The 14,687-nt window shown below is 39.8% G+C and overlaps 1 protein-coding gene across 2 annotated transcripts in view; it reads left to right on the top strand.

Moving 5' to 3' along the window:
- The window catches only part of Grb2 (growth factor receptor bound protein 2), a 91,425-nt gene that overhangs the window by 8,817 nt on the left and 67,921 nt on the right, over nucleotides 1-14,687 (top strand). For both annotated transcript variants that reach the window (XM_023714041.1, XM_004630100.3), the window contains exon 2: nucleotides 6,200-6,412. In XM_023714041.1, the coding sequence (XP_023569809.1) occupies nucleotides 6,335-6,412 (78 nt within the window). In that variant the 5' untranslated portion in view covers nucleotides 6,200-6,334. The remainder of the gene's footprint in view (nucleotides 1-6,199; nucleotides 6,413-14,687) is intronic.

Here is a 14,687-nt window from a genome sequence, read left to right as displayed (position 1 = left end):
TTTTTTTTTGGCAGAACCGGGGATTGAACTCAGGCCCTTGTGCTTGTCAGGCAAGCGCTTATTCCACTGAGCTATCTCCCCAGCACAAAACAAAAAAATAAAGCTAATGGATATTGATCAGGTGTATATATTTTGCACAGTGCTTATGTATATTGTATATCATTTCAGTGAGAAATTTGTGAAGTGGCATTGCTTAATCAAGAAAATTTATTTTTAGATTTTACCAAATTACTGTGCTTTCCAGAAAGTTGTTCTGTTTTTTTTTTTTTTTTTTTTTCTCTCTCTCTCTCTCTCTCTCTCTCTCTCTCTCTCTCTCTCTCGTTTTTTTTTTTTTTTTTGGTGCTGTGACTCAAACTGAGGCCCTTATACTTGCGAGGCAGCTGCTTGTGCCACTGAATACCCAGCCCCTTTCCAGAAAGATTGAGTTAATTAATTCCCAGCTACAGTATGGACTATTGATGTTTCTTTCTTTCTTTTTTTTCTTTTTTTTTGCAGAACCGGGGATTAAACTCAGGCCCTTGCACTTGCCAGGCAAGCGCTTATTCCACTGAGCCATCTCCCCAGCCCCCTGATGTTTCTGTATATTGAGCCATATTGCCTGGCAGAAAGTAGACAAGTAATTATTTAAAGTGTTGATGAATGAATGTCTGATAGGGTGAATCTGTTTACCCAAAGTATTTCAGAGACTTGATATTATAAATCTTAAAAAAATTTTCTAGGGCTGGGGAGATAGCTCAACGCTCTAAGCACCTGCCTGGCAAGGGTAATGTCCCAACTTTGCTCCCCAGTACTGCATGCTATGCTGGCCCAGAAACAGGCATGGTAATACAAGCCTGTAATCCTGGTGCTGGGGAGGCTGAGACAAGAGAATCACTATGAGTTCAAACAGCATAGTGAGACCCTGTATTAAAAAAAAAAAAAAAAAAAAAATCCAATGAGTATGTAGAAGAAATCTTATTATCTTAGTTTGCATTTATTTGTTTGCTTAGTGTTTAGTGGCAACTGGGGATCGAATCCTGAGCCTTCACACTGAGCCTGTCCTGTCCTGTCCTGACCTGTCCTGTCCTGGAGACAGGGTCTTGATAAATTTCCCAGGCTGGTCAAGACCTTGCAGCCCTTTTGCCTCACTGTGTGCCACCATCCTTGACTAAATAGAGTAACATTTTAAATTTGAGTTGTGTCAGGCTGTGTTCAAAGCACTTCACATGTATTATCTGTATTACCTAATATAATGCGCAGTTGGACCTATAAGGTAATTATTATCCCATTTTACAGATCAGGAAACTGGATCTTGTTTAAAAGGTTTATCCAGAATTATAACTGTAACCAGCAAGATCATTACTGAATGAGTTACAATAACCTTCCTCTAGTGACCATGCAGACTCAACACCAATATAACAGTGGCTAGGGCTGGCCAGATAGCGCAGCGGATTGCAGCACCTGCTTAGGCAGACGCAGGGACTTCAGGGACCAGGGTTCATCTCTGCCCTCCTGGCCCCGACTGTGGGGCTCACTGAGACTGCAGTTGAGACAGGGCAGGAGGTACATGAATAATCCAGCGCTTGGGAGGCTGAAAAGAGGTGGATCACCGTAAGTCTGATCTGTGTAGTAAGACCCTGTAGACAGTGAACTAAATACATTAAAAAAAAAAAAAAAAAGTGGCTCAGTAAGTGTCGTGTGTTTTATTTTCTGTGAATTTGAGAAGATAATTAAGTGGAAATAGAGTAAAATCTTTAAATACTTTCAGGACACTACATATTCAGATACAATGTTTATTATTTGAAATGAATAATTAAAGCTATAGTTACCCTTCCTAAGGTGGGTGATAACAGTTTGGAGATACTCTCATGAGGTAGCAGTATTAAATGTATTGCCACTTCATTTTCTTGGAAGAAATGGCAACCTCTATTAAAATCTACTGGGGCCGGGGAGATGGCTCAGTAGAATAAGCGCTTCCCTGGCAAGCACAGGGATCTGAGTTCAATCCCCAGTTCCACCCAAAATTTTAAAAAAAAAAAAAATCTATTGTGGGGTGCAGTCATGTGCACCTATAATCCCAGCCCTTACAAGCCTGATTTCTGGGAGTTCAGGCCAGCCTGGTTACATAGTGAGTTGTTTTATTTATTTATTTATTTATTTATTTATTTATTTATTTTTGCGGAACCAGGGATTGAACCCAGGCCCTTGAGCTTGCCAGGGAAGCACTTATTCCACTGAGCCATCTCCCCGGCCCCTATAGTGAGTTTAAGACCAGTCTGTAAGATTTTGTCCAAAAAAAAAAAATGTTGGGCAAGGACTGAGAATGTAGCTCAGTGGTAAAAAGAGTGATTATTATGTGTAAGGCCTTGGGTTCAATCCACAGCACCCCTCCCCAGAATTGTACTGTGCTTTGTACTTATCTTCAGATTTCTTCCTGTTAGTAATTAGTAGTGTATGTATATAGGGTAGTGATTTTTTTTTTCTTTTTAATGGAAGTTTTGAATTCTTTTTCTGCATGCAACCTAATAAATTGACCTCTTTGAATTTTCTAAATAAGATTTTGCATGGCCATTTAAATATTGACTTAATTTCCTGTTAGACTATCTCACAAAGCAATAGTTTGTCCTAGCATGGTGGTACACACCTGTATTCCCAGAACTGAGGAGACTGAGGCAGGATTGCTGCAAGTTCTAGGCCAGCCTGGGGCAAAGCCAGCCTGAACTATATGGCAAGGTTCTTTCTCAAAAATAATCAAGCACCCGAGTTCAATCCCTGGGACTGCAAAAAAAAAAAAAAAAAAAAAAAAATCAAGCAAAGGGCCAGCCAAATACCTCAGCAGATTAAAGCACTTACAGGCAGGCACAGGGGCTGCTGCTTCCATCTCTGGGCCTGCTGTGCTGGCCCCACCCCCAGGGCCCACTGAGAGGGCAACTGAGACTGGTCGTGGTGGCACCCACCTGAAATCCCAGCTCTTGGGAGGCTATAAACAGGCAGATCACTATTAGTCCAATCTAGTAGTGAGACCCTAAACACCCTGTAGACCCTTCCCTAAAATACAAAAAAATAAAATAAAATAAAATAAAGCAAACAAATCCCACAGAAAATACAGCACTAGTTATTTGAATAAGTGCTTGAATAATTACAATTTCCTAGAGGATTAATCATTTTTAAGCTTCCACCTCTGTTATTCAAATTATTTTGGTGGAGGGTACTGGGGATCAAACCCAAGTCTTGTGTTTGCCAATTGCCAGGCAGGCACTTATGCTGTTGAGCTGTAAGCTTTGGCTCTGAAACCTGTGGTAGATAAATTGAAGAAAGGGAATGTTACGAACGATCTTGGCTTTTATGCTACTGCTGTAAAATTATGGTGTCCTAAATTCTGAGTGACATAAAAGTTTATGCTCTGTTACTATATGGTATATTGGCAGTGGCAGTGCTTTGGGTTTCTGATTTTTTTCAAATCTGTTTTTTTTTTTGGCTTCTTAACATTGACATAGTGTCAACAATTTGTCCTGGGAACCAGTTAAAATGAATAGGATATCTTTGCATTTAGTAGAGATTTTACAGGGGCCAGGGAGATGGCTCAGTGGAATAAGTGCTTCCCTGGCAAGCTCAAGGGCCTGGGTTCAATCCCCGGTTCCGCAAAAAAAAAAAAAAAAAAAAAAGAAAGAAAGGGATTTTACAACATTTGGTATAAAAAGGGTAAAAATGTCTGTACTAGAAACTAGCCAAGTTAAAAAAAGAAACAGCAGTTATTTGTTTGTTTGTTTGTTTGTTTGTTTGTTTGTTTTTGGCAGAACTGGGGATTGAACTCAGGCCCTTGTGCTTGCCAGGGAAGCGCTTTTTCTACTGAGCCATCTCCCCAGCCCCAACAGCAGTTGTTAATGCTTGAGAAAATTGAAAGAGTATACAAAAGAGAAAGGTTGATTGTGGTGTACAGTATTTAAATGTACATTATTTAAATTATCAATGAACAGTATTTATTTTTGCCTTTTTGAGAGAGGGTCTCACTATGCAGTTCAGGCCGGCTTTCAGCTCATTTTGTAACCCAGACTGAAAGCTGGGATTACAGGTGTGTACCACCTCACCTGGTTGAACAGTATTTTATAACATATTACTATTTACATGACTTTTGCTAAGAATGGGATGTATAATACTAGTGTGATATGATGGGGGAAATTGACTGGGTAGGGACAGCTAAATCTTCACTTTTTAGGGAATAATCATTGAAATAAACTGAGAAAAAGCAACAGAAAGATATTGTTTGGAAGTACTATAAGTATGAAGAGAAGGCTAGAAACAAAATAGGATAGTTAATTGCATGCAGGTATTGGTAGGGAACTGCTTGTAAACTGTTTCATACTCTTGACTTTTAAAGTTACGTATATGGATTAGTTTAATTTAAAAACTGTATTGCTTAGGCAAGTGCAGGGGCCAGGGTTCCATCCCTGGCACCACATGCCACGCCAGCCTGCCCTCCGGGTGCGCTGAGGTGGGGATTGAGTCTGGGCGGGCTGTTGCACACCTGTAATCTCAGCATGAGAGAGGCAGAAAATAGGATCACTGAGTCCAAGCTGTGTAGTTGAGACCCTGTGTGTGTGCACACACACACATACCCCTATAGAGTATAAGTAAAGGATACCAAAAAATACATAAATATAAATATGCAGACTAATTTCTCTTTCTTCTGCTTGCCAAGCAGGCATTTATGCTACTGAGCTGCATTCCCTGTCCCAGACTAATTTTTCTATGTTTAAAAAATATTTATAAAATACTTACTGGGACTCTTCCTCTTTAGAGCCAGCACTACATAGAATAGCTTAGGTATGGCCTGAAAGAGTAAACATTGGTTTGGTTTATTAACCTGTAGCAGAATGTTTGGCTTTCAGAATTTACTGGAAGGACTTCTTACCTTTGATTTCTTCTGCGTAATACTCTGAACTAATCTGAATATTCTTTGTTGGTTTAGTGCCTATTCTGTTTGTAGTTGTGCTTGACTAATGCCGTAATTATTAACTTTAGAACAAAAGAATAACAGTTATTCATGCTCCTCAAATGATCTGCTAGATATTGTTTCTAAGAAAGGTGCCGTTATAAATAATCTGCCCTTATTCTGCCAATGTCCTTGTTTTCTGCTTTTGTTTAACATGTAGGAAAACAAGAACAGGGCTTTATTTTTCCCTTACGTGTGCGAAGGTCACAGTTGTGTCCAGTGTGCTTGGTGGGGAGACTCTTCACTACAGTAGTGGTTGCACTCCTACCCCATCATGACCTAATCTCCCACCTGCGGAATGCAGAGTTTACCTTTTTCTTCTGAGAAAAGCTATGCTCGGGTAACTGTGCCTTCAGTGTGACCTTATGACACCAGTCCCTGACTTTCTTCCCCCACGCTAGAGATTTGGCAATTTGGATTCTTTAAAAGGAATTCTTTCCAAGTATAGATTACAACCTCAGCTGTGGTGTTTAGGCTAGCTGGAAATAATGTAGAGGCTATTTCTGGAATGTTCAGCTTATTTTCAGGACTAGAGGTAAATGCCGAAGTTTTGGGGATTTTCAGGGGAAGAGGGAGCCTATGTAAGCACAATTTACTGTCAAAGAGCCCCCAGCTTAGTATCTTTCTCTGGTGGCTTGAATTAACGATCACAGTTTGGAGGTGGAAAGGGGAATCCACTGGTGCTCATGGTAGTGAGCTCTGAGAAGAGAGTTAAAGCAGCATGAGACTGAAGTCTGTCTGGCTTGCTTCCAACCTAGGAGTAGGAAAGGCAGTGTTCACAGGAAGCTAAGAAACATTGTTGGGGAGAAGGCAGAGAGATAGGCTTGTTTAACTGAGAAGGGTACAGCGCTCAGGTTGGACCCTTCTGTGTACTGCATTAGGAACTCAGGAAGAAGTGTGAGGGCTGCCTGAGGAAAGGTGGAGACTGACCGGGACTCCAGCCGGTTCCGTACTCCGCACACCAAGCATACTCAGTGGGAGGGAAGAGGAAGTGTGTTCTGGAATAGCTCAAGCAGCTTTTGCCATTGGCCGCCGGGCCTGTCAGTCGCCTGGGGGCTGAGGCTAAAAAGAGGAAGAAGGAGAGCCAGGCTATTGCCTTGAAGGGAGGAGGAGGGCTGAGCCGAGAGGAGCCAGGGGGCGTGGGGGGCTGGGACCACTGGCGGATTGGCAGGGCGGGGCTGCTGTGGATCCGGGCCACTTCTCCTAATCATCCCTCTTCTGATTCAGGGTGGCATTGTGCTTCTCTGCGTGCAGGAGTAGATCCAGAAGAGAAGTGAGACTGAGCCAGAGAGCTAGGTTGCTTCAGCAGGGAAGACTCCCTTCCCCGTGCTTCAGGCTGCTGAGCACTGAGCATCGCTCAGAATGGAAGCCATTGCCAAATATGACTTCAAAGCTACTGCAGACGATGAGCTGAGCTTCAAAAGGGGGGACATCCTCAAGGTAAGTGTTGATGCCAAGCACAATGCTGAGGTCACCTCTTCTTGTGCGTCTTTACCTTCTTTCACTGTGGTAACACAAAAGAACCTGCACTTGTTCTTTTTTCATCACACACTTTTTAACATTTAGTATCAGGTTTGAACTGTTGTGTAGCTTGTGATAGATGCTGGGTAGAATATTCAGTATGACTTAGAGTTAATATGATGTGTGGTCTTTAACTGCCTTTGTGTGGCTGCCCAGAGTATTTCTGTTTGTTGATACTAGTAATATTTCAAAGTAGTAAGATTGTAGAAAGGAAGGGTGTGAATAGACTGATTTACTTTATAGAGCTTATAATAAAAAAGGATTTTTTTTAAAGACCTAAACTTGAAATATTTAGCCTTAATTTATAGAACCAAAAAGATTTTGCATTTTGTAATATGATCTTGGTAGTTTAGAAATTAATTTTCCTGGTTTAGAGATGTTATTAAAAGTATATGCCAAAACTCATTAAAGAACCTCAGTGTATTTTTATTCTTTGTGGAAAAAACTAATGAAGTTGTAAATAATAAGGTTCAGTTTGCTATTGTGCAGGTCAAATTTTGATTTTCTTAAGAGAAACTTGAGCAGTTGATCTATTAAAATATAATTGTATATAAGAAATCTGGTGACAGTTTAGAAATAAGCTTCTTCATAGTTTGCAGCTTATTTTGAGTCCTGCTATTTACATGAGCATTCGCTCCCCACCTGGCACTGTTAGTTATGTTGTCCACTCAGTTGATTAGAGCAGTTTCCTCATTTGGATATGTAATTTATCTTTACAGGGTGTTATTGAAGAGTATATTAACTACAACTGAGGAAAAGCTCAACTGTGTCTCTAAGTCTTGATATTCTTTACTTGGAGCCTTGATTCAGTTGTTGGAATTTGCTAGACATTTGCTTAGTACCCTTGAATGAAAGCAATTCATAGACTTTATAGAGAAAGAAAGCAATTTAAGAGGAAGAAAACAAAACTGTTCCAGGCAGGCTAGTGCATGACTGTAATCCCAGTACTCAGGAGGCTGACACAGGAGGATTCAGAGTTTGAAGAGAGCCTAGGGTACATGGTGAGTTCATGGCAAGACAATATGATGAGACTGTTTCAAAAAACAAGAAGTGAAAATATGCTTTATAGAAAGAACTATATAAAGAACTTTTTTTAGGTTTTACCTTGCCTGTAATGCCCAAGGTATGGAGTTCTCTGAAGTTACCTGGAGTCATTTCATGATGTTAGAAATGTAGGTTGAATTTCATAGAAGGTGATACTGAAAAGCTCATAAGGGATGCAGATGGAGCTGTAAGTTTTAAAAAGTCATGTGCTGTACTGTATCTTCTGTTTCTTAGAGAGCTAGAAGTCAGAGAAAGGATAACTTAGATTACTAAGTTACTCTGTGGCGTTGGTGAGTGATTGCTGTTTTCAGCAGATGACCCATTTGTGATATAGTAAGACTGGCTACTCAACATTTGTAGCATGTACAAAATTCTTTTAGGGCCAAGTCTCTTCTCTCCTTCTTTAAGCTTACCTTAAAAACTTGAACCTGAAAGAATAGTAATGTATCTTTTTCTCCCAGTGCATTTTTAGCATGAAATCAACAAATTAAATAAAAGAATTTTAAATCTATTTTTAGACAACATTGTTCCTTAATTGCTGAAGTTACCTGGAGAAATTTGTCCTAGATTTAAGACTGTGAACATTTTATCAGTTCTTTAAATCATTCAGATTTGGAACCAGTTTAGAATCTTTCCCATTCCATAAGGGAGTGTGATACTGTGTAACACTCCCCCCCCCCCAAGAAAGTGAATCAGAATGCTCACATTTTTTTCCCAGATAATTCATTAGGGAGAGAAAAATACATATACTTGCTTCTTTCCAATTTGGTAGATAACTAGGATATGAAGTCATGCTGTTATTTCTTTTGAACAGTGGCCATTAAACTGTTTGTTAGTAATCTTGTGGGCCTTACTCCAAAAAAAAAAGTGTTAATACGGTAGCTGCCCTTTGTCTCATAATAGTTAGGAGGGACATGCATTAAGAGTTGTTAGTTTAAAAAAAAAAACAACAGTTTTTCCTCATTTGCTTCAAGGAGGAAACCAGTCACATTTGACTGGCTTTGATGTAATTTGATAACTCTCTAGGATGTTAGCTGTAAACTGAACCATGTGTAGAAGTGGCTGGGATACCATTGACCAGATTAACTTTGATTAAAATAGAAATATATTTGTTTGCCTTCCCTTGAAGAAGACCTATGCATATGGGTATGGAATGCTCTTCATTTCAAGATAATGGCTCTGACTAGAGTTCACAGGGATTGCATCCTCTCAGAATCTTGAGTTCCTAATTAACCTTTAATGTTGACTACTGTCCAGCAGACACTTTCCTTTTTTGTTTTTCTTTTCCTTCTCCCCCCCCCCCCTTTTTTTTTAACTTTGGCAGTACCAATGATCAAACTTAGGACCTTGCACTTGCCAGACAGGTGCTTATGCCACTGACCTATCTCTCTGGCTCTCTTGTTTTTCTGAGACATGGCTCTCATTATATAATTCAGTCTGGACTTGAACCGACTCTGTAGCCTCAAACTTGTAATGATCCTTCTGTCTCAGCCTTCCAAGTGCCGAGGTTCCAGGCATGTGCCACCACGCCTGATTACTTTTCCTTACTCTCTGTCTACACAGTGGCCTGCTACAACCCTGAGAAAAGAGCTCTTCTTTACTTTCCCTCTGGTATAAGCCTGGGTTTTTCTTGGTGAAGGGGAGGAAAGGCACTGGGGCTTTAAAATGGAAGGACTTCCCTTACAGGCTTCAATTCTTACATAGCTGTAAATGCATTTACTATTCCATGCTCATTAAAAGTAGCACAGGCTTGAGATAGTCCCACAGTTTTCCACTGACAGTACTCCTGGATAACAGGTTGGGGATGTAGCTCAATGGTAGAGAGCTTGCCTAGCATTGGCAAGGCCCTGAATTTTGTTTCTGAGTATCAAAAAACAAAAACAACCCTGAATAGTTTACCCCAGGTCACATAAAACTGCCTGAGTTTACCTGAGTTGCAGCTGCTGTGTAAGGGTGTGTGCAGGGCAAATAGTGCTACATAGCAATTAAAACCTGTGCTCTTTCCGTTCTAGAGCTGGCCTCCTGCTTTTTTCAGCTCTAGAAAGGATCTGCCCTTGCCTGCATCACTTAGATATCTTCTCTAGCAGGGACTCACTACCTTTACAACTTCCTGAATCTACTTGAGAAATAGGTCTTGTGTTACTTTTGGCTATTTACAGTGTCCTCTTGTCTGTGGTGTTGCTTGGCCTATTTCATTGTCACACTTAACTTAGTACTTCCTTGAACCAGATCCTGGGATCAGTTGCTTTAAGAACTGAGAAAGAGGGCCGGGGAGATGGCTCAGTGGAATAAGTGCTTCCCTGATGAATGCTAGGGCCTGAGTTCAGTCCCTGGTTCCGCCAAAAAAGACTGAGAAAGAAGTGTAAAATGTACTTTCTTCCTTCAGCAGCTCTAGAATCTTCTAAGTGAAAGGAGATTAACATATAAAACAGTAGGGAGAAGTATGTTACTTTGTAGGATTTATAGAGTGGAAAAGACCTTTGAAAAAATCTTTTAACTTACACTTTTATTATTTTACGTATAAAGAAGTTATGGTCCACAGAGATTAAATGATGTAGCCAGGATCACACAATTGTTCTTTCTCTGTAGTGAACTGGTATTTGATAAAATGTCAGAATTATATTGTACAGGGCTGGCATGATAGCTCAACAGAATAAAGTGCCTGCTTTGGCACGCACAGTGACCAGGGTTCCATCCCTGATCCTGCATACCACACCAGCCCCACCCCTGAGGTGTGCTGAGCTGGCGACTGTGTCTGGGCATGGTGGCGCACGCATGTAATCCCATTGCTGGGGAGGCTGAAAGCACGAGGATCACTATGAATCCAAGCAGTGTAGTGAGACCTTGTACCAAATTCATAAATAATAATAATAAAAGAATTATGTTGTACACTAATTGCTAGAGTAGGGAAAAAAAGAGGTTGGTAAGAGCTGGCATCAGAAGGATGTGTGTGCAAAAGTTGAGATGTAAATTCTCCCTGTGAGATGGACAAGATGGCTTGGTGAAGAGAGGACATTTAGGGTAGGGGAAGTTATGCTGGTTGTTTGAGATAGGAAGACAATACAGTTCTAGACTGCCATATAAGGATTTAGACTGTGATATAATCAAGATGGTAAAGTTGCAGTCAGGAAAGAAAAGCCCCAGCAAGGGACCAGCTGACCTGGTCCTTAAGAAGAAGCCTTAGAAGGGTTTTTGCTGCTGAAGAGTCTAGTGTACATAATAGATTGCAAAAGTGAAAGCCTGGGGGGGGGGGGAGAATAAAGGCCTGGAGCCAGAAGAATTGTGAGGAGGAGTCAGGTGTGAGCTTAAGCACCTGCATAGATATTGGGTATTAGGAATACCCAACAGTGATTGAGAAGTACTGAAAGGAAAAGATCATGGGATTTCTGCATATTATCTAGAGGCATTTGAATAAGTTTCCTATGTAACTGAGCAAAGAATGAACATGGATTATGATATTTGAGAGCTGGACCCTTCATTGCAGCTAAAAGTGCTGAATTTCAGTGTGCAGATCTCATTTCAGGTGTTTGAGCTTCCAGTCTCAAGAAGTAAGAGGTGGGGTGTTTTTCTTTACTCTTTAAAAATGCTAGTATCAATGTATAAGCACCTGTTGGTAAAAATTCTTGTCAGTCTTGCTAATGATTCATTTAATCTTTAAGAAATGACTTGAGTTTTCTCGAAGGAAATCACTTTGTCTTTTTTTTACTATATTTGTTTTATCAGCTGAATGGACTATTGCATATAATATAGGTGCTGAGAATGAACTTTCAGTTCCTCTACAGGACTGGAGGGGACTGGCTAAGCATCAGTCTTCCCCTCTTTTGGAGAAAGAAATAAATAAGGAAATACAGTGATCCTTTGGGGTCTTTCCTGTTTTACTTCCTTAAAATTGTAGATTGAAGTCACCATTGAATAGCTGCCATTTATGGAACATTTACTGTGCTACTGAGTTTCACATTATTCCTAGCCTTGGGCACTGAAAAATTGACACTGCTAGCCCATCTTAAAACTCAAAAAGGCTCAAAAGTTAAGACTTGCTCAGGTTCACACAGCTAGCATGTGGCAAAGCTGGAATTTTGATCTTAGGTCTGGGTGCAGTGGCTCCTCTAAAATATATGTAGATTCTTTATCTGTCAGGTACAAGTAAGCTAGAAATGCAGTAATTCTGCTTTATTCACCCCTCAGGCATTGCAACCATCCATTGACTCACTGGACTTCCTGCCTAAAATAAGATTCTTTCAGTGCATACTTGTAGTCCTAGCACATGAGAGGCTGAGACAGGAGGTTTGCAAAGAGTTTGAGGACAGCCTGGGCTACATAGATAATTCTAGGCCAGCCTGAACTGCATAGCAAGACCATGTCTCAAAACAAAACAAAACAAATTTAAATATAAAAAGAGGTCATTTTATGTGTGAGATTAGCAGAATGATAAAAATTGACACCCATCCTTTGTTGGCTAGGATGTAAGGATTTTTTCTTTTGGCTGGTTCAGAATGCTTTCAGGGCAGGTTTGGCTGGCTTGAGTTGTGAGGATCGAACCACAGCAGCCTGAGCCTGACTGCTTTGTTGAAGCAGGCGCTTAAATAACTGAGCTATGGGGCAGGCCCCCCTGGCTATGGTGTAAGGACATGAGTACTGCCTCCATATGTCTGTGGAGTTTGTATCAATACAATCTTTTCCAGTGGTGGCTTGGAATTATTTGTCAGAACATGGGAAGACACAGTAATATACTTCTAATAATTCAGGTTACAGGGCTGGGGAGATAGCTCAGTGGAATAAGTGCTTGCCTGGCCAGTGCAAGTAAATTCAATCCCTGTTTTTTTTTTTTTGTTTTGTTTTTTGTTTTTTTTTAATCCCTGGTATTAAAAAAAAAAAAAAAAAGCCATTCTAAGAAAGTTTGCAAACATTTAAAAATGTAGACATGAGGATGTTTGTTTCGGTGTATGTAGTGCCATCTAGGAAAAACATTTTCTACCAACTAAGAGATTATGAGATGGATTTCAGAGATACTAAAATATGTCAAAGGGGACATCTTCAAATAGTGAGTTTTACTATATTACTAAAAAAAAAAAATCAAAATAGTAGATCACAGTGCCTATTTAATGAAGTAGTATGAAAGGTGTGATGTTGACATAACACAGAATCCTGTCTTCATTTGTACAGGGGAGCATTTGAATGGCTCCTCTTTATAAGTTACAATATAATGTATTGAATGCTTAGTAAGTACTTGTACTAAGCTAAGTATTTTACTTGTACTTTTTTTTTTTTTTTTTTGGTAGAACCGGGGATTGAACTCAGGCCCTTGTGCTTGCCAGGGAAGCACTTATTCTACTGGGGCCATCTCCCCAACCCCTTTACTTGTACTCTTTCAGGTTTTTGTTTAAGTGTTCTGCTTGGGAGTTAGTTTGTTTCGTTAATGACTGGGGTTTTAATCTTTTTAATTTGGTTTTGTTGTTTGTTTGTTTTGTTTTTGTTTTTTTGAGATAAGGGTTTCCCTATGTAGTCCAGACTGGTCTTGATTGAATTTACAGCCTTGGTTGGCCTCAAATTCATGGCTATTCTCTTGCCTCAGCCTCTCCAGTCCTGGGATTACAGGTGTGCGCCATCATACTTGGCTTTGTTTTGCTTGTTTGTGTTTTGCAGTACTGGGGAGTGAAACTAGAGTCTACCCACTAACTTCATTCCCCCCACCCTTTTTTTTTTTAAAGTTTTGAAACAGAGTCTTGCTCAGTTGCCCAGGCTAGGCTGGAACATGCAGTCCTACTGCTTCAGCCTCCCAGAGTGCTGGGAGTACAGGCATGTGCCACCACACTGGCTGATAGTTTATTAATGTTACTCGATGCAAAACTTCTGATAAGAAGTGGTAAGTCAGGGACATTAAGTCACATGAATATAACCATAATAAATGAGAAATGTTTGTCTGCTGTTCAAAACTGTTTAAACTGTCTCAGAGCTCAGCTAAAAATCTAGTATAGTTACAGGATTGTCTGAAATACATGTCCTTTCTGCATTCTTACACAGCTGTAGTCAGGATTAAAACAAAAGACAGAGATGTGTACCTATAGGTGTGAGGGGGTGCCTTTACAGTTTTTTGCTAAAGGAAGTTTTGGGATTGTGCTATTGCCTAGAGGGAAGAGCTGTTTTTAAACAGCTTTCGGCAAAGCTCATCAGTGGTCTTTACTGTAAGAATTAAGTGTTTTCATTATCTATAGGTAAAGAGCCTTGGGAAATAATTCTCTTTGGTTTGAAGACTGAGAATAGGCATATTTTCCCCAAGCAACTTTTTAAAATTCTTAGGATGCTATAAACAATGCCATATTATATCCTTTGCAGGAAATCTTTAAAGAGTTCTTGCTCTCATTTCTAGCCATGTTTCGTAGAGTTACTATTCTGACATTTTTAGCAAAACACTTACTAATTACTTACAATGAAATATTAAAAGTTTTTTCCTTTACTTTAATAAGGGCTTCTTTAATTTACTCTTTATTTAGTTTGACAGGGTTTTTTTTTTTTTTTTTTTGGAGGGGGCAGTTTTGGAGATTGATCCCTGGAGTGTTCTACTACCAAACTATACTCATAGCCCATTTTATTTTATTATTTATTTATTTTTAGCAGAACCAGGGATTGAACTCAGGCCATTGCACTTTGCCAGGGAAGCACTTATTCTACTGAGCTGTCTCACCGGCCCCCTTTTTATTTTATTTTGAGATGGGGTCTTACTGAGTTGGATCTCTATTCCTAACCTAAATAACTGGAATTCCTCATTATGGCAAGTGTAGATCTTGTCTAAGTTTTATAACTATTCATACATTTTTATAATGCTGTATTGTAAGGGCCTTAATACTATAACATGTTACCATTTTCCATATTAGTTTTACTACTTTTTTTTTTAGCTTTTTGAGACAGGGTCTCACTATGCAGTTCAGGCTGGCCTTGAACTCTCTTTATAGCCCAGGCTGGTCTCAAACTTACAATGATCCTCTTCCCTTAGCCTAAGTGCTGGGATTACAGGCGTGTGCCACCACACATAGCTAGTTTTAACTAATTATCTTTAATGATTATCTGATACATCAAGGTGATGTTCTGTAATTGGATTAACTATTGCCCTATTTGTTGGATGTTTCACTTGTTTCTATTAATAATTTGGTAT

This window comes from Octodon degus, unplaced genomic scaffold, assembly GCF_000260255.1.
Source record: "Octodon degus isolate 3935 unplaced genomic scaffold, OctDeg1.0 scaffold00033, whole genome shotgun sequence".
Classification (NCBI taxonomy): domain Eukaryota; kingdom Metazoa; phylum Chordata; class Mammalia; order Rodentia; family Octodontidae; genus Octodon; species Octodon degus.
This window is presented reverse-complemented; position numbering and strand designations above follow the sequence as displayed.